Raw genomic sequence first — 23034 nt, 5'->3', positions numbered from 1 at the left:
GCTTGAGCACGATTCATTTTGCTCATGATCTTCGTCAAGTTATATTTGGATGAAAACTGGAATTTTATTAAAATGCAGAAGTAACTGCAATCTAAAATAGCAATACTGAAAAGTACAGGAGAAACGTACAGGAGAAAAAAGTAAGCTTATTACAACGTATTTTGCATTTAAACTTGATTTATGAAATGATGAATTATTGTCCCTACTTTTTGCACTGAGCTCATTGTTTTTGATCGTCCTGGTTGCATCTAAAGAGGCGTCCCTGTGAGTGCCGCTAGGCTTCTGTACCGATCCCCCAGCTGTAAACACTGCCAAACCCAGCCGCAAGAACTGCCGAACCTCGCCGTAGGTCCACTTGGGCTAAGACAGCCTTACCAGGGGACAATGTATGGACTTCTTCATCACTCATCTGTGCGCAGTGTGACGTTGCGGATAATTGCAGCTGTGGAGAATCTTTTGCTGATATATAGGATTTTTAGGTTTATTATTAGTGTGTCGAAATGCAACCGCTGTTGATGTGACACACTTTGGTACAAAACTAGGACAAGGTGACCTGAAACATGGAGGACTTCATTGTTTTCTGAATATGCATATTATCTTAATGCCTGTCCATGCGTTAACCCTGTGTGTATAGAAACTGAAGGGAGTTAATGCATAGGTGGCGTGGCACTAACTGTAATTAAGGCAGCTCCCTGAGAGAGAGGGAGATGGAGAAACCATCTGTCACAACCCGGTCTCTCCCAGTGAAGAGGACAGCACCTGGCCACGTGACCCGTTGGATTTAGGTGAGTCAGGGAGCAGGTGTATTTATCACCACCGTAAAATATCAAACCACTTGCAGCTTGTAATGTTTTCCTCTTCTTGGGTACAATATACGTTAGTTTTAGCCAAGAACTCTAGTGTCCTCAAGAGCCTCTGTGCTCCATCGCTGTGCTGACCGTACGTAGTAACTCTTGTTGCAACTGTTCTGGGGTGAGACCTGGACAGACATTAGCATCCTTGCCACAGGTTCTGCTTTCCCTGGAGCAGAAAGCTGGGTGATTGCTTGTGCAGGAGACGCAGAACGCTCCGGGAGGTCTTGCAGTCTAAACCATTGGAGGGTGAAGTCAGCAGGGTTTGCTGGAACCTGCATCCCCAGGACGGATTGAAAGTAATTTCTTCTTAACCAACCTCTCAAATCCTGGTTTTGATCAGAATAGATCAGAAGAGGAAAACTAGTTTTTCCTTTTTTTCCCGAATACTAATCAGTTTGATAACTTTGAGCAAACTAGTCGTTAAACTGGTTGATCTGCTTTATCCGCTCCCTATCTGCAAAGAGTCCAGTGAGATGCTCAGCTTTTAGGCATAAGAACTGGGTTCCAAGGCCTTGGTCGTGACCCTTCCTGCTTCACTGGCTTGACTTCCCTTAAAATGTCAGCATCCAACACACTGTTTGAACATTTACAATATTTTTAAAGTGTCAAAAGCTTAAGCCTTAATACAATTTGGTACAATAAGTACCAATAACCTGGTATAAGTGGTTATAATTTAAATAAGTATGTTTTTTAAACATGAGAATATATTTGAATAGAAATCCAGATAAAATAATTTTTAAAGGACTTTTAAGATGAATAATCTTTTTTTTCCTTGGGCAAGAATTCGCCCTTCCCACTTCTGGATTTACAGATGAAAAAAATTCAGTGTGCAGACTGTGAGGATTTCAAAGAGCTTTGATTTTATTTTAGTCTCAGGTTAACTCAAAGGAAGCCAGAAGCCACAGAACTAAGAGTTACACTTTATTAGCTTCTGTGTTCTGCCTAGCAGCTTGCACCAATAATTATCTCTGTAGGTTTGTGTGTCTCAGCCTTTAGAATTCAGCCTGATCTGTTAAATTCAGATTTTGGCTTTGCAAAGAGCCGAGACAGTCCCTGTTACATTTTCCACTGCAACAATGCCTTGGCTCCTTTGCAGATACATGCCGCAGCAGGCGAGCGCGGGGGCCACTGATGACAGCAGGATGATCCTGGTGAGCCTAAGCAGGGGGTCAGGTGCTGGGTACGCCCGGCACAAGTGGCCGGGGCAAATTGGTGACAGGATGCAAAGTGGCTTAGGCTGGAAGCCGTGAAGAGCTGTTGCAACGGCAAACAGCCACGACCAAGAGCAGTACGGCTTTCTCCATCAAGGAAGATCCTGCACCCAGGGCCTGGCTTTACTAGACTGTGGCTGGAAACGGTGGGGTGCAGCAGCATCCAACCAGTTCCAAGTGCGTGACTGCCGCTCGAGGCAAGCTGCAGGCGTCTGGGTCCTCGCTGGGCACTTTCTGGCACCTCCACTTTAGGGAAGCAGAAGAGTTGCCTGAACACTGGCCATCCCTTAGCATGTCATCACCTGTTGGGCATATTAGCACCATACCTTCTGGCATTCCTGTTCTCATCCCTCGCTATCCACTTTCATTCCTCTTTCTGTAGTAGTTTATTTCCTCCTCCCGTTCATCCTTTCTCATATTTCCTTTTTTTGTGATGATTTTATTTTCTCTGAATCACTTTCTTTTCTCTCTGTTCCATCTTTCTCCTTTCAAATGTATGCAAAGGGTACAAAGGTATTCCCTTGCATCTCTTCCAGCTGTGCTCGGCATGTTTGACATTGCCTCCTGAGTAAGACAGTGGCCTGATCTGTGTAAAAAGGAAAAGTAATGTATTCACTGCAAGCTGAGCTTAAACACGTGGGTGATCTATGGATCAATGGAAAACTTTCTTCCTTGTAAGGAAGCAGCAACAGGTGGCAAGAGGGCTATCTCTTGTTTTACTAAGATATTTTATGTACAGTAATTGTTAGAGTCTATTGGTGATTGGGGTTTTGTTGATAGAAGCTGTGGTTGGCTGGTGCCTTTGAAAATTAGGTTATTTATTTTGGTGGACTTGAAAATTTTGGCTCAGGAAATTTGCTCAAGGTCATTATCCTGACTCAGGGACAGAACTGGGAAGAGGGCCCAAATCTTTTCAGCTCTCCCTTCCTCTTGATACTCTGTACAGTTTCAGTAAAGCAGATGTTTATATATTCAGAGAATGTAGCAGATTATAATAAGGTGAGTGATCAGAATTAGTTTGGGAGGAGTTAAAAGCAGGTCCTGCAAAGTGGCACAGCCCCTTTGTGGGAGTTTCTGGAGTGAGACAGACCCAGGGCAGAAGAAAGGGTCTATTTTTGCATGGCAGCACAGGGGCAAACTACTCCTGCCTTCACAACATGGTGCACCTTTTCTTTTACTGTGTCTGGATCAGTTCCTGGGAGCGTATAGACACAGCTGAGAGAGTAGGTGTGAGCTGGCACTGCTGCACGCAGAGCCCTGAGAGGAGCAGACCGGAGGTTTTAAGGCCCCAAACTGCCAACTGCTCTGGGGAACGGCGAGCCAGGTTGATCATAGCTCCTTTGCACCGTAGTTCCTGTGAAGATGAGAAGGGTTTTCTACAGCAATATAAGACCTTGAACTTGTTATTCAAATTATCACAGTGAGAGCATTTCTCAGAGGACATGAAATGATGTTAAGAAACCAGTTTCCATCTGCTTCCCTTAGGAAACAAGATAACTGTGTTCTGTAATTGCTGTGGTTTCTGGATCAGTTCCAAGGCAAGCCCAGGCAATAGTATATTTTCATGTTCCATTCTGAATCTGAGCATTTTCTCATTTAGGACAGCATGTGTTTAAGAGGTTACCGGCCTGGGAACATAGTGAATTCCAGAGGTAAGCTTTCCTACCACAAGGGACTGAGAACAAATCAAGCGGTGCAGCCTCCGAAGAGTTTCGAGAGCCAGTCTTCCAAGTCTGCTGCACACCATGATTTTCAAATCCCTTCCACTGGATTTGCAGAACCTGAACTTCATTGAAAACACCGTTTTCCCGTAGTCTGCCTTTGAAGTGTTCTAACAGATCTGGTCAAACGGAGTAAGTATCTCAAATGAATTCCCGGGTTATCTACATCTCTGCTCTGATTGTAGTAATTTATTTCTAGCTTTGCTGTCACAGAGGTAAAATACTCTCGCTCTGTTTTAGAACCAAAGCAGAGAAGAGGGACTAGGCACCCAAGTTTTGCTCAAATCAATGAAAATGGACTCCAAATTCCTTTTTGTGCCTTTGAAAATCTTCTTCATGTGTATGATTTGTCAAAAGACCCTGGATTCTGTACTGGCAACTGCTGAAGCTAACAAACAGCCATGCTGCATAAATAAAGCAAATTTTAGACACCATGTCTTTACTATAGTTATTCAGCCTGGAAAGCTGACAGATACCAGCTTCAAATGCATGGCATTTCCTGCCCAATCTCACGTTGAATCCAAAATCAAGGTTCAGAAATGCATTTCGTTGCTATGTGGAAATGTTGGCCATTCCTGGATTAATGCTTTTGAATAAGCAAATGGCTAGGTAAGAAAAGGAAAAGAAACAACAACCACCTGAAGTTTGTGTTTCACGCTTCAAGTGACCTGGCCAAGTGTGGCTAGATTCCCTTTTAAAATCAAATGACCATGATGCATCTCCCAAGGTCCTGTAGTATGAATGCTAAAAGGATTAAAACTAGTCAAGTGACACAGCTTTATTTTACTCTTTACAAGGGCCATGTTAAATCCAAGACTTTATATCTCTTGTTTACATAGATATGGGTACATGGCAGGAAATTACATCATTTAACATGTGCCATGAAGTAAAATACCCCTTTGTGTTCTGTTTTGGAGTCAAATACACAAGGAACTGTATTTTGTCCAGTTCTTTCCTACTGAAGTCTTTTTCATTAAAAAGTAATAACATACCAAAAAAGTTACAAAAGCAATACAACAATAATATAAGTATTTCGTGAAAAGAGCTTTGTAGTAACTGCTTGAGTAGAAGCAGTCTATTCACACACCCTCCTTTCTGAACATTGCAGCATTGCTTGCGGGCAAAAGAAAATTAGGGGGCTATTTTGATATTTGTCATGACGCAATTCTCCAAGGTGTAACAAGGTACCCAATCTAGACAGAAGGGGAATGGAATGAACAGGATAAATAATAAACCAGCATAAATAGTAAACAGTTCACTAGGTTTTCAAAAATGAGTTAATGATTTGAAATCTTCTTAACAGATTTAAAATCTTTTAAAATGCATTTCAAATACTCTATAGCCCTTTCAGACCATTCTCAGAAGAGATGGCAGAACTCTGAAGACAAAGAAAAGATGCCTGCAAAGTCTGATGCAACATTTACAGCCAGTTAAGCCCGGCTCTTTCTGTTTAGAAAGAATGAACATTAAGCTTCGGGATGAGGGATTATAGTCTGACCCAGATCGTCATTTCCGAAAAGATTGTTTTGGACCTCTTGAATCTCCTGGTGCCCCTGGAAGCCTCTCAGCCATCGTCCCCCAGGATCAGCCCAGCTCACCCACAGCTCAGGCGGGCAGGTCTGGCGTTGTTGCTGGACCCGTTCAGAATTCCACTTCATCATCCTTTTGATCAGGGCACCAGTGTGCTGTTAACATCAAGGAAAAAAGCCACGCGCAAGTAATTATTTTGAAACGGAATACATCTAGGTTCCATGGTGTAAAACCTGCTGACACACAATAGCCCCAAAGTCACTTCAGCAGCAGATGTTACAGATGGAAAACAACTATATAAGTAGCTTAGCTCATTTTCCTGCTGTTGCAGGTATCTTTTTTCCAATAAATGTATTTGCTAAGGCATTGCCTAAGTTAATTTGAAATAGCTCAGTGAGGACTAATGGAAGCCTTTGGGCAGTTACTCCACACTCTATCAGATGTACCAAATTAGAGAAGTCTAAAATATTTATCGGTTCTATCTTGTCATCTCTGTGCATGCTATGACCTAATTTTGTCTTCTACAATCTTGCACTGTTTTTTGTAATTTTCCGTGCAAGGAACAACCCTTTGTCTTTTTTGCACTAAACTAACAAATTACTATTTTGCATGACAGCTCACAATGCTTAGCAGAAGAGGTTCCTTTTAGATCTCACTCAGCTTGGCCTTTCATCTTTATTTTTGGCCTGCAGAAAAAAACCATCTTCCAGCAAAGTTAGTAATGCAAATTATTCAACGTTCATTATCTTTCTGCCTTTGCAGCTTCTCCTGGTAATAGAAATAAATTACAGCTGCTAGAATATAGTGTTATTTTTTCTCTGTCTATCTGAGTTGGGAAAAAGTGATTCATTTTCTCTTTTTCTTAGCAAAAGAGGAAAGTCTGTTCAGTGAAGCAAAAATTATTGGAGTTAAAATTAACTGGAGGAAATACAATCCATAATTAAGCCAGGCTACTCACGGCCACAGATGCAATATGAATAGTATTCCAAGGGTGTTAGCATGACAGGAAAACGGGGGCATTTCTCAATTATTGGAAGGCCATTTGCTACACAAACTTGGCACAAAATCTGTAAGGTGTATGGGACATAGAATGGTTTAGGTTGGAAAAGACCTTTAAGATCATCAAGTCCAACCATTAACCTAACACTGCCAAGTCCACTACCACTAAACCATGTCCCTAAGTGCCACATGTACATGTCGTTTGAGTACCTCCAGGGATGGTGACTCCACCACCTGCCTGGGCAACCTGTTCCAGTACTTGATAAGCCTTTTGGTGAAGAAATTTTTCCTAATATCCAGTCTAAACCTCCCCTGATGCAACTTGAGGCCATTTCCTCTTGTCCTATCACTTGCTACGTGGGAAAAGAGACCAACACCCACCTCGCTACATCCTCCTTTCAGGTGGTTGTAGAGAGCGATAAGGTCTCCCCTCAGCCTCCTTTTCTCCAGGCTAAAGAACCCCAGTTCCTTCAGACTCATTCTCTAGACCCTTCACCAGCTTTGTTGTCCTTCTTTGGACGCGCACCAGCACCTCAACATCTGCCTTGTAGATCACTTCCCTGGTCCTGTTGGCCACACTCTTTCTGATACAAACCAGGATGCTGTTGGCCTTCTTTGCCACCTGGGCACACTGCCGACTCATATTGGTGGACATGCACCGAACTTTCCATAGAGCCATTTGGCCCAAAAGCTGTGTTGACATGGAGCCCCGTAATCTTGATAGCACCGCGTGCATTAAAACCTTCAGCTGCCCTATTTTGCTCCAGTGTGCCCAACGCCTCCCTCGCACAGAGGTTCCCTTCTGCGGATGGACGTGCTCTGGGGCGGGCAGCTGAGGGGGTCGCACGCTGAGCCTTCACGGTGACATTCGCTGGGGCACATTGGTTAAAACCCAACTCGGCAGCAAGCACTGCCAAGGGCAGGGAGAGCCTGCGCAGCCTCACGGAGCCTCGCCAGCCCTGCCTGGCCCAGAGGTGGGCTCTCGCTTGCATCACTAAGGCAGCAAAAACATACTCTTAAAATAAAGCTGATGAACTTTTATTGTGTAAACACACAGCTGCAAAGAGGAAAAAAAAAAGCAGCATTTTAACTAGGCAGATAAATGGGCTCTTATTAGAAAATTAAGTGGTGCTCCTACAAAATACAGCTATTTCTCAGTAATGGGGACATTCCTTAATGAAGTGGACTGTGGTGTAAAGCAAGCCATTTAGGGCTGCACGCTTATTTATCTGATTCAACAGCATTCGCTAAATGTCAGCGTTTTTCCTAGTAGCCTTTTCTGTAGCCATCAGTGGCAATAAATCCTGCTTCCCCAGCTACAAACAGGGCACAGGCTAGGTGGTGGGGAGGAGGCTGCTGAGGGAACAGAAAAAGCTGTATTTAAACAGTTGTGTTTGCTTTTCTGTAAAAAAAAAATTATCTTGGGGATCTCTTTTCTGCCAGAACACTGGCACTTTGCAAATGCTGCCAACACAAACCCTGCGAGCAAGGCAGCTGACATCAGCTGACCAAGGACGTGGTGGGACTTCGGACGTTTCATCCATTCCTTTTCAGACAGGAGGCCTTTTGTCTGGGACATTTGACCAAAACAAGCTCGTGAGTAAAAAGCAGAAGCCTGCCTATGGAAGGCGTGCTTAAGTCGATGCAATCTAAGACACACAGCGCCAGAAGTTACATGAACTGAGCTCAGCATCAAACCAGGTTTGCAATATCTCTCTCAAATAAAATGGGGGTTTTACTATAGCGGATACATTGTTGGATAAATGCATAAGGGAACAGTATCCCCATTGCTGCCTGAGGCTTCACCACCAGTATTTGCGAGAGGAACCCAACAGGACATGTGATCTGTAAGGTGTTTCCATTGGGGATGGCCAGTTCAGTCTGGCCTAGACTGGTGACGAGGAAAAGCAGGCTCATGTCCTTGCCTAGATTAAATGAACTGGATAATTTCTGTATAGCTCAAGCAGATGATTGTTTGCACCATGGAACTTGCTACTGAAACGGGCTCCTTAGCGGGCAGGCAGAGTAAACGTCAGGGATGGAGGCTGTGGCTGCAGTGCCTTTGGTATGAGAGCGGTGTGCTATCGGGTCAGAATAAACATGGTCTGGCTCAGACATGGGACACCAAGTTGTATTTCCCAGAGCCGTATTAGCCAGAGTTCACAGTACAGATGTAAGGTCCATTTTAGGATTTTATGCTCCCTGGGAGGGGGAATGCATGGAAATGCGTATGTAAGGACAGGTAAGTCAGGCGATACCTGAGCGAGCACAAAGCCTTTTGGCACACAAATTAACACGGCCAAATTTTTGGAACAAATCAGAACCGGCAGAAAGGATTTAGTGCAGATCAACACTCCGCATTGAGCGGCTCTGCTGTTTTCAGTCTGGCCCTGGGAGCCAGATAAAAGCTGGATCTCTTGTGTTATCAGGCCATATCTTAGGAGACTTTTCCACGCCAGATTCTCGCAGAGCAGGCTGAGGCTGTGGGGAGCACACATGCTCCCGTGAGCTATACTGGCCCCACCGAAGTCCTGGGTGCTGTTATTCTGTCTCTGTACGCTGTGCAAGCTGTTCACGCCCTGATGAAAGAGTAGCTGTCTCTAGAAGTAGAGGAGGACGGAAAGCCACCGCCCTGGCAAGATAGTTTCTCAGTGTTTCAGCAGACGTACGCCATGTTCAAGACACAAATATAGTACAAATCGGAGCATTTCTGGAGCAGGCCGGTGGCTGGTGGCGTTTGGAGCTGAAGTGGCAAATAAACGCGGTAACAACCCTGTGGGCTGCTCACTTGCTCTTTGTGCCAGAGGAACTTCTCAAAGGTCCTGCCTCTGTGGAATAACATTGAGGAATCACCACTAGCCGTTTTGCGTTGTGCCGGGAGCCACTCAGGTGGACGGAGCAAGGCGTACATTGCCCTTCTCTCCGTACGTAAAGGCAACACCCACAGAGAGGGCTGCCTCTCTGGCGGGGGCTGAGCGCTGTGCTGTGTTGCGCCCCGGCTGTGCTTGCGCCGAGGGCCGGCCAAGCCACGAGCCCGGCGAACGCTGCCTCCGGTTCCCAGTGACACCTCACTCTCATCCAGCGCTGAAGGAGCTGCGCAGCTCGGCAGACGGGAAATGGAAATGCTTTTTGCCTCGGTCACTATTTAGAAATTAGGCCTAGACCCAGATTGCGTGAAATGGAGCTGCTGCCCGCCGGCAGCGGGACGGCTTGCTGGGGGCGGGCTCGGTGGGCTCCGCGCTCGCTGTCTGGACTTGCTTGACACAGGGCCAGTCCCTGCAGAGGAACAAGGGTCCCACCACCGGCACGGACGGTGCCGGTCAAGAAGGAAGCAAAAGATGCCTGTGAAATCCCAGTTGAAGGTGTGTAGCCTGGGTTTAAAATACAGATGGGAATCATAGAATCGTGTAGGTTGGAAAAGACCTTTAAGATCATCAAGTCCAACCGTTAACCTAACCCTGCCAAGTCCAGCACTAACCCATGTCCCTAAGCGCCTCATCCACACATCTTTTAAATACCTCCAGGGATGGCGACTCCACCACCTCCCCGGGCAGCCCCTTCCAGTGCCTGACAACTCTTTCAGTGAAGAAGTCTTCCCTAATACCCAGTGTAAACCTCCCCGGCGCAACTTGAGTGTTAAGTTTGAAGCGCTGGCCGGTGGCTGTTGGGGTGTGGTGGTGAGGCGGCGCGAGAAGGGCACGCCTTCATGCACAGCCTGCAGTTTTCTTCCACGTTGGAAACCTCTAACCCAGCGCTTCACGTGACCAGCCCATTCTGCGGTTTTTTGTTAGCTATGTAGAACTCACTGTGCTTAAGACTGAAAAAAGAGTACGAAACAGAACCTCTACTCAAAATCTTCTTTCACTTGACAAGTTTATACCTGCATCTTAACCACTATTATTTTTATTCCCACATTCCTAGATTCAAAAGACCCTGACTTTGGGGAAAACCAGACCAAAATCAACATAGAGATGTGCTCTCATCTCTAGACGATAAGCCTGTTGCACAAATTAGGGCATTTCCTGGAGCACACAAAAGTTGTTGCCTTTCACATCACTCAAGCAAAGGCTGTTCTAATATAATCTAATTGTAATACAAAATAATTATGTCCATGAAAATTCAGTTCTTGAAAAATTAAATGTTCAGATCCTCACTGACATACTGCAAATACATTTGCAACACTCTTGTTTCCCGGGATAATGCCTACATCATTAGGCTAAGCCCTTCACACTTTCTCTTTGAACCCATCGGATTTATTTACCAAAAATCATTGCATAGATATGCCCAGCAAATGTCTTAGAGAACCATTTGTAACTAAATTAAAAGCTTAAATACAGAGATTCTCTTTTCACTAAGTACTGGCTTTTATTAAAAGTGGGAGTTGCTCATACTTCATCCCTTGCAGCCTCTTTAAATCCTCTGTTTGACATTTTGAATGTGCCATGCAGGTTCTAATACACATTACACAAAAAGAGCTATTATAAAATTCCTGACTTTTCTTGTTTGCATGACAAAGGGGGAATGGCAAATCCTCCAACTGGACCAGATAATCACTCTCCTGTGAAAAGCCTACAATCCACATCCTCTGTTTTCTTCTGAGCTGAGCTTCAACTGTGTGTGGTCAATAATTTTATTTTAAGTGTGAAGCCCATAAATCACCTTCCAATACACATTGGACACTGAAGAGTCCTGGTAGATTAGACATCAGCCACAGGAGAAGTCCCATCTGGCTCCAGGAAAGCCGGGTGCTGCTGGAACAATTGGGCGTTTTCATTTCATGTTATCACGGTTTTTTGAAGAGCCCTCACTACACAGTAGGACCGCTCTCCAGAGCGAAGACTAATTGGATGGATAAAGGTTTACAGGATCAAGTCTTCTGACATGTTTAAAGAGAGACCATTACAAATGCGTGAACTGCGGTTTTATCCAGGCAACTCTCACTATATAAACGTAACAAATTCACTGCTGGAACTGCGTTAGCCAACACTTACAGAGCGTGTCTGAAGAAAACGTTGTCAGCCACCTGAACACTGCTTAGATGCAGTTTGCGACCCAAGCCTCCGAAGCAGTTCATTGTGTCACTGCGTTTGTCCTGTCCCATGAGAATCAGTAATAAGCCATTCAGCTGGGGAGGCAGCCCGGAGGGAACAGCCAGCCGTACGGAGCCTTCCGAAGGGGCTGAGGCGGTCACAAAGGTTTCAGCAAAAAACCCCTTCCCTCCTCTTACTCGCAAGAGCAGGAGCTTGTGACATGAATTGAAGTTGAGGCAGTCAAATGAAGTGGGTATTTTTCACTGCCATTTGTGTCTTGGGAACGAATGCATAAGAAAATACTGATTTGTTCAGAGAAAGATGCCACACAAAGGGAAAGATTAAAGAATGTACTGCCTCGGGCCATGCACAAGCTGTTAGTTTGTAGTCTGTGTTTCCATTTTAGCCTTAAAACTCAATTCAACTAAATAAGGTGCCCCTTTAACATCTAATGGAGCCTTTATCATGTTTAAGGAGACAAGTTTCTTAAAAGGTTATAAAGACAAAATGAGCAGCAACAGAAGTGTTTCGTTAGGCTCTTTCAGACGGCTTTGTTGCCTTCCTCTGCGTATGAAACGGGCTGCCTCGGCTGACGCTTGTTTTAATGAGGAATGAACCGCAACGGGGTACAAGTTCGTTACATCAGGTCCTCCAGCCAGACTTTTCTCAGGGCACACCATTCAGCCTGGACGTTGGATGAAACTGGACCAGTTTTGACTCATTCACATATAAAATCCAAAGATCTTTTGATGCTGAAGACATTTGTATATATGCTCAGGCCCTTCTGTAATTGTTACTGCTGGAAAGGATGAGAATCTCCCCAAGGACCATGCTCCTTCACACTTTTATCGATCACATTTTATTTTTTCAATTCACATCTCCTGGGATTGGTTTCAAAAATAGACTTCTGCGTCTTATGCCAGCAAAGGCCAGGGAAGCAAAGGATGTGAGCTTCAACTTAAAGGTTGACTTCAAGGCAACAACCGACCCGCCCAGCCTCTAGGTCGGCTTCGCCTTCCGGAGACAGCTCTCCGTTGTGGTTGTTAATAGCGTTCAAAATCCCGATATTCTTCATCCATGTTGTGGAAAAGCAGAGTGGTTTCTCATGTTCATGAAAGGTGATCTGCCTTTATATAAAGCCGCCTTCTTTTAAGTACAAGTATTATTAAACCCACAGGAATCCATGAAGAGTGATGGGACATTTTTCTAAAATGTCAGGCCTGTACATCTTCCACCTTCTGCGATTCAGAAGCAGCATAAAAGGCCATAAACCATTCAACTGCTGTGATTCACTGCTGTGATTCGTACGCTTGATACAAATATTCGGAGATCAAAATGGTACCTACCCCCCAAAAAAAGGTTTTAAATGATTTTTTAATGCCTGCCATAAAGATGGACTTCCAGCTAAAGCATTATTCTCCTGGTTGATATTGGCTATTTTAGGCAGCAAGTCCTCCGCGGTACAGATTTGGCGCTTCCTTTAAGAATCGTATGGTGCGGTACATAAAGCAATGTACTCCGCAGATGAGTTTCCTCCCTGACCTAGGCTGGACACAAGACACTGATCGCTCAGGGGTTTTCTGGGCAAAAGTACACAGGGAATTAAAAAAGGATGGAAACTTCTTTCCCGTGAAGGAATCTGGAAGCTCCCCTAAACCTTCTGGTATTAACTTTGTGGCAGATGAAGGTGTTAAACTGGCATGTGTCTACCGACGGGGGAGTGATCCTTTTAAGTCCTCTGCTTCGTCCCCACTTGTGGAATTTGTTGTGCCAGTGGGATGAGGCTGGCTATAAAACCCTGGCGCAGGGGACCTCTATCCCGCTCAGGCAGCCTGCCACCACGTCTCTGCCGAGAGCAGCCCCGGGGAGATCCCCCCTTCATCTCTGCCGGGCAGGCAGCTGCTTCGCTGACGGAGAAGGATGGACGCGAGGTTCACCGGGATGCTCTGCGCGCTCTGCCTGGTCGTCACGGTCCGAGCGTTTACCCAGGAAGGGTTCAAGGAGGTGTTGCTGAAGCAGCTGGGGCTCCCTGAGGTCCCTAAACTTCATAAGAGAGACTTGGTGGATCTGGTTATCCCGGACCACGTCAAGAACAAATACCGCTCCATGCTGAAGCGCCACAGGGTGAAGCGCCGAGCTTTGCCAAGCCTGGCCGGCATCCTCAGGGGCATCCCTGGCAACGCAGGTAACGTTTCTGCCGTCGCTGTCGGGAGCTCACAAAGCACTGTGCCGCTGCCAGGGGAAGCTGCCCACGCTCGCCCGGCCGGCCGCAGGACGGGCAGAGGCGGACCCACGGTGGGAATGAGGTTTGGGTCTGGCTCCAAACCTGAGCTGGGTGGAAGAGGTGCATGTAACAGCATCTTAAAGATTAACACGCGCTAGTAACTCCTTGCACCTGGAGAGGGGGTCCTACAGTCCTTGCAAAGGGCAGGATGCTGCTGGAGCTTGATAGAAGAGAAAAGCCTTGGGACCCCGGCAACATTTTGGGCAGGTGGAAAAACGATGTAAAAAATAAATGTCAGTAGGAAGTGTAGACATTTCAGTGTTTTGGTTAAAACTCCAGGAAGTCCTCTGATAGCAATAACACCTCTTTGAGGATGTTTCACTCTCGCTGTCTTTTTTTTTTTGTCTGGGAAAAACACCAAGGAGGAAATCAGCTGTACAGACACAATGGTGTCTGTACAAGGACACTTACAGCTTGTTTCACTTTCAAAAGATGTACATAACACCCTGGGCAGCAAATGAAAACACTTTTTCATTGCGAGCGGTGCAGTTTCCTGCTTTGGTGCCCAGCACTGGCACAGAGAGACGGGCACCTCTCCACGTGTGCTCGATTTGGGGGCAACTTATATAGGAGATCTCTTTCTGTTGCCCCCAGGTTGCAGAGTCTCAGACGTAGAAGAAGAATTAGGGCATTTGCAAGACATTGATTCAAGTATGCATTAGAAAAGGTGTGTTTAGTGGCTGCCTTTACTACTAGGGCTCATCTTGGGAGCGTGGAAGGACTGCGTTGTGATGATAATTGTGGATGAAGCGTGGGGGCTTTGCTCACCGGGATGGCAGTGACAGGCTGTTTTTGTTCCCACCGTGCACAGGCATGGCAGGAGAAGTCCTCTACTCTGACACCAACACGCGCCAGAACCTGGTCTTTGACATGGAGGGCAGAATACCTAAAAACAGCGAAGTGACAATGGCTGAACTGAAGCTCTTCAAAAAGCCTCTGGACAGAGCAAGCCTGCCTGCCCAGCAGTCCCACAGGCCCGTCTCCAACGCCAGAGTCAGCGTGTACTGGGTGCAACGGCAGCACGATGGTACCAACAGGACCTCCCTGATAGACTCCCGGTAAGAAAGGGACCTCTCCTGAAGGCAGGACTCTAGTTACGGGGTACGGGTCCTCTGGGCTGCGTTCGGATGTCACGTGTTTGTGCCTCCGGTCAGTCTGACGGGGTTGCATCTGTAGAATCAGGCTCTATAACCTCTAAACCCAGAATGAGTTCGTAAGAGCAGATAGTAGGTTAAGACTGCAATATATGATGATTCATTGAAATCATCTATTTCTGTGTCAGACGATGTCGGGTACTGCTAGGTCTTCCCCTCGAAAACCCTCCACCTGGTTCACTTCTCTCTCACTCTCTAACTCTCATGGGTTACTGGCTGCTGGTATTCTTTCCATTGGCCATTTCATTAGCTGCTTTAAGTAAGTAAATTATGCGAAAAGCATCTGATTCTGTAGCCTTGAGCTCTGTGGAAGTTTTACAACCCTTGAAGGCAGAATTAGACATCAAACCAATTTTCTGGGTGGTTAGAAAGTTATGGCCCTAATACAGCTAGGACAGGAGCAGCTGGGAGTAGCGGTGTTTACCAGGCTGTCGTCACGAATACTGAGGCTGCATATAATCCTGCCCCGCCGTATTTCCGTATGAGGATGAATTAATACCTTGACATGAGCATGCGCAAAGGGTTTTATTTAGCCCTTCAGTGTCTCCTAGATCTGCATGCTTCTTTTTGAGGTGAGTTAATTGCCATGGGTGCTTGCCCAGAGCGCTCAGCAAAAATTATCGTGAATCAAGGCACGTGACAATCTATGGGAAGCAAATTATTCTGCTGCAATAACAGCAGTGCGAGGCTGGGCTTTATCTGATGGGCTTTTCTCTAATGCCGAGCCCCTGTCGCGCAGGCTGGTTCCCATACACGAGTCGGGCTGGAAGAACTTCGACGTGACGCAGGCCGTGCATTACTGGCTGCGAAACAAGAGGCGGGAGCCAATGTTCCTGGAGGTCTGGATTGAAGGAGAAAGGGTAGGCAGCCATGCCTCAGAAATGGCCAAAGCCGTGCGTTTCACCTCTCAGGACCCCGAGGATAAAGCCCTAGGCAAGCCTGAACTGGTGCTTTACACCCTCGACTTGGAAAACTATGGGTACGTATGAGACCTGAATCTGTACTGTCTCCGGTGTTACTTTGCCCCTGAATTATTGCACACCGTGTGCCAACCCAGGCCATGCAGCTCTTGCCCTCGGAAGTAAACCGCTGTGAACAGAGGAGTTAGTTAGAAAGTTGCTGCTGAATCACACCTCTCCTCTTCCCTTATTTGATGCCTGAATATTCGAACAAAACCCGAGCGTGGTCCAAGTTTCACGTCTCAGGGCCCACCTGTGCTATCAACAGGGGGGATTATTTCTCCCTCCTTCCCGGTTTCCAGTTACGGCATCAGTGCTTGTTTCTCGCAGGGGCCCCGGGGATTGCAAGGAGGAGGCGGTGACGGGGAAGTCCACATGCTGCCGGCAGAAACACTACGTCAACTTCCGCGAGCTCACCTGGGCGCAGCACTGGATTGTTGAGCCGGCGGGGTACCAGGCTTACCGCTGCTCGGGGGGGTGCCTGCAGCCCCCCAGCCTGCTGCGGCACTTCGGCTACGGGGAGCGTGCCTGTGCCGTGGCGGAGAGCTCCCCGCTCCCCATGATATACCTCGTCAAGAGGGGCAACCGCACCGAGATCGAAGCAGCCGAGTTTCCCAACATGATCGTTGAGAAGTGCAGCTGCGTTACGGACGGCATGGCGCTGGTGTGAGATGTGGGCGGCCAGCCGGCGACCCACAGCTCTCGTGGGGAGAGTGGGATGTCACCCAGTCCCCTGATTCTCCGCAGCCCTGCCAGAGCCACCCTGGTCCCCAGCCCTGGGGCCAGCAATGAAGGTCTGGGGGGACCCCCAGGTACCTGCCTGCCTGCGAGGGTCGGCAGCGGCTGGGGCTGCGGCTCTCCCACGCGCCCCACTACCCTGCAGAGGGGGTGCACTTAAAGGCACTGTCCATATAGATGGCTCAGAGGAGCATCTGTCTGCACGCATACCTATGTGAGGGGTTCCTACGGAGCCCTACACTTCTTGGGGCCCCTTAGGTGCTAGCTGAATGTCATTGAATTTGATGGAGCTGCGTCCAATTTATTTTAGTCCCCAGCCCAGGAGTATTGCAAACAGCTACAGGCAAAGGAGGAGTGATCAGCACCAGGTGAGGAAGTAACGTGTGGGTTCAGCTTTTCATTGTTAGACTTACGGCGTTTCATAAGTTTTGTCTGACCAAGTCATGTTTATGGTGGATTGTAGAGCAGAAGCACTTACATGTATATATTGTACACACACACACACGTGTGTGTACATATATATAGTATATGAATATATGTGTGTATTGTCTACATACATATTGGATATACACATATTGTCTACATACATACATCTATGTACATAAAATATGGTCTAGAGCTCAAAGGAACAAATATATGTGCACATGTATCATATGCATATATACACATACATAAATGTCCATAAAATACTGTCTGGAACTCAAAGGATTATATTTTTGGCCCCTGCACCATGGGCTTAGCACAGTTTCAGGCAGAATTTAGAGTCCTGAAGTCAATGGGAATATCAGGACTTAGGTTTGCTCGCGTGAGTAAGTTTGTTGCACCAGACCCTTATTTTTCTGGTTGTGTTTTACAATTATTTCATTTTAGGGTTATTTTCCAAGTTTTGTGTGCTTTCAAACTCAAGGAAACAATAAAATACAATCATTAAAGTAGCCATGAGTTTGCTTATATTTATTCTTAGGTCTAAAAGTGGAGGGAAAAAAAGCTCTCGTACTTCTGAATGTTCCCCAGCGCCCAGCTCCTATAAACACACACAGAGTAACGGCTCTTCTCAGTTACCTGTGTGATCCTGCCTGCTCCTGGTAAAGCTTATCTACGCAGGCAGGGACTGGGACGGGGCTGAATCGGCCAGTGGAGCGGAGCCCACACCGCCAGCCCTTCTCCTGAGCTGCCGCCGAGTTTAAGTCAACACTTTCTTAAAGGAGAAAACCTAGAAACATGTCTGACAGGCAAGAGGTGATGCTCTCCCTGCGAGCTGCAGCAGTGCACTGCCAGAAACTGCAGGCAATCAACTGGAGCTGCGGTGCGGAAAGAGATGAGCTGCCTCCCGTCCCCTCCCGTCCCCGTCCCTTCCCGGGGGAAGCGTTCTAGCCCTGACCCTTCCTTACGGATGTCTGACCAACACATCTCCTGGAGAAAAGCAACGATGATGTGGTTTCATCCCTTTTTGAACCGCACCGAACTGTTGGCCAGGGTATCCCCAAGGATAATGGTTTCCACACTTGGTGTCAGACTCCTCTCCGCGGTGCATAACCCACTGAGGTGCCGGCGGCTCTGGGGGTGGAGCGGTCGCTGCTGTCCATCCCCGTGGGACGTGGTCCCCAGGCCCTGGCTGAACCCGCTGCTGGTGGGAGGACTCTGAAGCGAGTTTGTCTGGCTAGACAGGGTGGCCATGGGCCATGGACCGGGCGAGGGACCCACTGGACTCTGCAGTGGCTTTGGGTCATCCGTCAGGAAGGCCGAGAGGTCAGGAGTCCCTGCTGCCCTGCAGGACCCCAGGTCTGAGGTCACCCACGTCCCTGCCGCCGCCTTGGCCCCGGGCAGGCCGGCACCTTTCACTTGCGTCAACGCCTGTGCCAGAAGAAGAGCTTTAAGGGGAGACCAAAAGGCAGAAGCACGGACTCACCGGTCCCCAGCGCTGGGCTACAGCACCACGCGTTACTGCAACCAGAACTGGATGAGCCGGATCCGTCTCTGGCCGTTTCCTTCTCACGACTATGTAGCCTCTATCTTAATGGCATTGGCATTCGGGCCCGGTTCCTCTCCGCCCGGCTTGGCTCGGGGCAGGGCATAGCCTGAAGGCCGTGAGCGCAGTGCTCCCCGAAGAACAAAGCGGTTGATTTATCCACGCGCCCTCCTGGGGAAGAAAGTGTTTGAACCGGTTCCTGCCTGAGAAGGAAGAGCGTTAACGCTGGCTTCCCTCCGGCCTCCAGCACTGGGACTCCAGACATCATCCCCCGGGCCTGGGAGAAATCCCGTCCCGTGCCATCGGGGCCAGGCTGCCGTGGGAAGCGGGGAGCGGAGCACCGCAGCAGGGACGCGGGGCTGGGGCCAGCGGGGAGGACGAGGGCTGGGCCCTCTCCTGCTCCCCTCCGCCAGGACCCTGCACCGCGTCCGGCTCCCCTTGCTTTGCGTCCGGCTCCGGCTTTCTGCGGACGCGAGGTACGTGACAGCGGGTGGGGGGTCTGCGTGGACGCGGTGACAGCCGGGGGCGACGGGAGCGGGGAGGCGGTGGCCGAGGAGACCCGGTGCTGCTATGGGGAGCGCTGGGGGTATCGCAGCGCAGGGCAGGGCGCAGCTCCGTCAGCCATCAAGCCCTGCCCGCCCGCCGCCGGCACGGGCACTTATTTATTGCTGGGGGAGCCGCACAGACGTCCCGGCATCTCCCTCCCGAGTCCCACCGCCCCGCCGCGGTCACAGCCCTCGAGCCCAGCGCCTGGTGCCGCCCAGGGCCGTGAGGCCGGGGGTCAGCGCGGAGCGGAGGCCTGGGGAGGGGGCGATTTACGGGAAGCTGTACGCAGGGACAGCCGGGGTGGCCACGCACCAGGCTGGGCATCGCTAACACCCGTGTCTGGCGTCTCGCGTCCCCACGGTTTTGTGCCTGCAGTCTGCACCCCCGTCCCTTCCCAGCAGCCACACGTGGGGTGTCCTGGGGACTCCCGGCATTGCCCGGACACCCCTACCCCCACTTCGCGCACAGCATCACCCTCATCTGTCGGAGTGGCTGAAAAATTAAGCTGCTTAATGAAAAATTAACCAGTTGTGCTACTGTCTGAGTACGATGGATGCTGCGGCCAGTTTTTAACCCACGTTTGGATTGAACCTCCCCTGCTTTTGGGGAGAGGGGACATTGCTCCTCCAACTCCAGCTGGCTTTGCAGTGCAAATGCAGCAGGCTCGGAGGTCGGGCTGACGTGGGGACGGCTCCAGAGATTTCCACAGCGCAAACTCTAGGCAGAAAGCCGTGGATGAAATACTGTCACACCTGGGGCTTTTTCAGACATCAGCCCATGCTGTGGGAAATGATCTCCCGGCCCCTCACCTTCAGTCCAGGCTGCGTTTGCTGCGACACCTTCTGTGTGCCACCTCGCTGCTTTTGTATGGGTACCACTCGTAACGCAGGCAAAGGCTGTCGAGCTGTCATGTCATCCCTTCCGTCTGAGCGGCACCCAGTCTCTGCGGAAAGGCAGAACGTCTTACGTACCTGGCAGCAGCGTGGTTCAGCATTAACATTTATGCTGCGCTGCAAAAAGAAGAAAAGGAAGAGCAGTGCGGCGGCGTAATGAACCACACAGAAGCAGAAACGATTTCAAAAAACGTGAAATGTGAAGGCCAAACCAAGGTTAAAACATCGGGCATCCTCCTGCGCTAGTGAAAGCACAGAGCACCCGCGTGGCGCTCAAGGAGAAGGAAGCGTGTGCCGTTCACACGAAGGGCTTCAACAGCCCTCTTAGTCCCGTGCGTAAAGTTAAGCTCTCGTGTAAGCGTTCGCAGCGGCAGCGCGTCCGAGTTAAAGCTTAGCGCCAGCGTGGGCTCCGGCTTGCCGTCACGGCACTGCTCGCAAGACAACCTGTGAGGTCCTGCGGTGTTTCGTGGAGCTGGACTGGGGAAATCTATTGGTCTCGCAGAAGCTCTTCTTACGAGAGGCTTGGGCAGGACAGCAGCACTTTCTCGCTCTGTTATCGTAACATTTTGGGAGAGAGAACAGAAGTTTCAAGCCATACTAAACGCCACTGCTAGCTGAGTTCCATTGCCCTGTCCGATCCTTCCACGGTTTCATTTGAACCAAGGCTGCCCTCCCATTTTCCTTCAAAACCTACAATAAGTTGCAGCTTTACCCCACTGGTGAGACCTTATTTCCTCTCCCTCTCTTTTTTTTCCCCCTTTGCATTTCACAGCCTCCCACCAGGAGCGTCTGGCACTTTGCCTTCCAGGGCAGCCATCTAATTGCCCTGTAAGTGGAAGGGCAGATGCCCAATCCACATCCCGGGGAAGGTGATAATCAGGGGAGCTCCTCCGGCTTTGGCTGGGACCAGCTGGAGTCTGGGAAAGGGGAATCCGGAGCAAACAGAAGGGGGGAGGCGGAGATCCCGCAGGACTGTGATATTTTTAGAGGAACTCCTTAACAGTCTCTCTAGTTTTTGCCATTAATTTAAGGTGAAGTTAGCTCCCGCGCGAGGCGCTGGATTTGCAGCCCGGCCCCGAACCCCTCTGTCCCTTCCTGGAGCGGCTGCAGGAGCGCAGCCCGCGCAACACCAGCGCGTTTCACCATAAAACAGAATAAAAAGCTCTTTGCAACTGCTGCCTTCTGGGCTGCGCCCCAGGGGTGCAGGGGCACTCCAGAGCTGCGTGGGTGCTGGGGCTTCCCGCAGCTAAAGCGGCAGGTACAGAACAGCCAAGAAACGGTTTTTAACCACGGCAGGGAACAGTTATCTGGAGATGCTGGGCACTGGGAAGTCATGTCATCAGTCCACAGCTCTCAGTATGCTTTCGACAACTGCTGAGTCAGGGATTTTTATTATTATTTTTTTAAGGTATTTTGTTTTAAAGGTATTCCTAATATTTATTTGCATATTTGTTTACATTTTTCCTCCTCCTAACTTCCACAATGATTATAAATGTTCCCCTTTGAAATTCCAAGTAGCTGTATTCCCTTGAAGACCGTGTTTTCTGTTTGCTGAAAATGAATGCCATCGGGTCGCAACTGCTACTTCTGCGGTGACCGCCAGCTTCCAGCCCAGAGGTCAGCGACTCTCCGGCACCCTTAGCAGGTCCCAGCGAGTTACCGCATGCTGGACACGGTATCACGCAGGCCATAGGTACCATCTATAACCACCAGCCATGCAGGGATGTTTTCATGGAGCTGTGTAATCCTTCCAGCAGATGCTTCGCAAGCCGGCTGGCTCTTTCCATACCTCCTGGGTAGGTCTTTCCAGAGCTGCTTGTTCCCTTTCGCACTCCAGGTTTTATGCAATTCCCGATTCCTTATCCTTGGAGATGCACAGTGGACACGGTGGGGAGAAGCAGGACAGGCACACACGCACTCAGGCCACTGGGACGCTTCGCAGGCAGCCCCAGCCGCTGGGTCAAGCCCAGACTGAGCATCCCCTGCCCAGGCTCTAGGGTTAAATCCAGACTGAGCAGCCCCTGCCCAGGCTCTAGGGTTAAATCCAGACTGAGCAGCCCCTGCCCAGGCTCTAGGGTTAAATCCAGACTGAGCAGCCCCTGCCCAGGGTCTAGGGATAAATCCAGACTGAGCAGCCCCTGCCCAGGCTCTAGGGTTAAATCCAGACTGAGCATCCCCTGCCCAGGCTCTAGGGATAAATCCAGACTGAGCAGCCCCTGCCCAGGCTCTAGGGTTAAATCCAGACTGAGCAGCCCCTGCCCAGGCTCTAGGGTTAAATCCAGACTGAGCAGCCCCTGCCCAGGCTCTAGGGTTAAATCCAGACTGAGCAGCCCCTGCCCAGGCTCTAGGGATAAATCCAGACTGAGCAGCCCCTGCCCAGGCTCTAGGGTTAAATCCAGACTGAGCATCCCCTGCCCAGGCTCTAGGGTTAAATCCAGACTGAGCAGCCCCTGCCCAGGCTCTAGGGTTAAATCCAGACTGAGCAGCCCCTGCCCAGGGTCTAGGGATAAATCCAGACTGAGCAGCCCCTGCCCAGGCTCTAGGGTTAAATCCAGACTGAGCATCCCCTGCCCAGGCTCTAGGGATAAATCCAGACTGAGCAGCCCCTGCCCAGGCTCTAGGGTTAAATCCAGACTGAGCAGCCCCTGCCCAGGCTCTAGGGTTAAATCCAGACTGAGCAGCCCCTGCCCAGGCTCTAGGGTTAAATCCAGACTGAGCAGCCCCTGCCCAGGCTCTAGGGTTAAATCCAGACTGAGCAGCCCCTGCCCAGGCTCTAGGGTTAAATCCAGACTGAGCAGCCCCTGCCCAGGCTCTAGCAGCGCTGGAAGGCAGCGGTGCCTGCCCAGCCCCTCCTCGACAGCTGGAAGGGGGCAGAGTTGTCCCCTCCCCACCTTCAGGTGCCATTAGGGACCTTAATCTGCAAAGCCACCCTAACTGCTCAGCTGTAACTGAAAGCAAAGCCGGCTGTGAGGTGGCTGTGTTAACTAACTGGGGAGCAGTCTTCACTACCTCCGGTTAAAGTCTTGGAGGAACCTTTAAGATTTAAAAATAGCACCTTCCTGAGAATAACCGTCGCTACAAACCAACCTTTAAAATGTCAACATTCTCCACAAAGCAACATCTCGACTAAGAATGAATTCCAGGTG

General features: G+C 49.2%; 1 protein-coding gene across 1 annotated transcript; it reads left to right on the top strand.

Moving 5' to 3' along the window:
* The first annotated feature begins 13265 nt into the window (after nt 1-13265).
* Nucleotides 13266-16412, top strand: LOC104250586 (left-right determination factor 1). The gene is made up of 4 exons (XM_009820765.2): nt 13266-13530; nt 14441-14687; nt 15523-15762; nt 16073-16412. Exons 1-4 carry the CDS (start codon nt 13266-13268, stop codon nt 16410-16412), a joined length of 1092 nt encoding a protein of 363 aa, XP_009819067.2.
* The last annotated feature ends 6622 nt before the right edge of the window (nt 16413-23034 follow it).

This window comes from Gavia stellata, chromosome 2 (genome assembly GCF_030936135.1).
Source record: "Gavia stellata isolate bGavSte3 chromosome 2, bGavSte3.hap2, whole genome shotgun sequence".
Lineage (NCBI taxonomy): Eukaryota > Metazoa > Chordata > Aves > Gaviiformes > Gaviidae > Gavia > Gavia stellata.
Note: the sequence above shows the minus strand (reverse complement) of the source record. Positions and strands in the feature narration are given on the sequence as shown.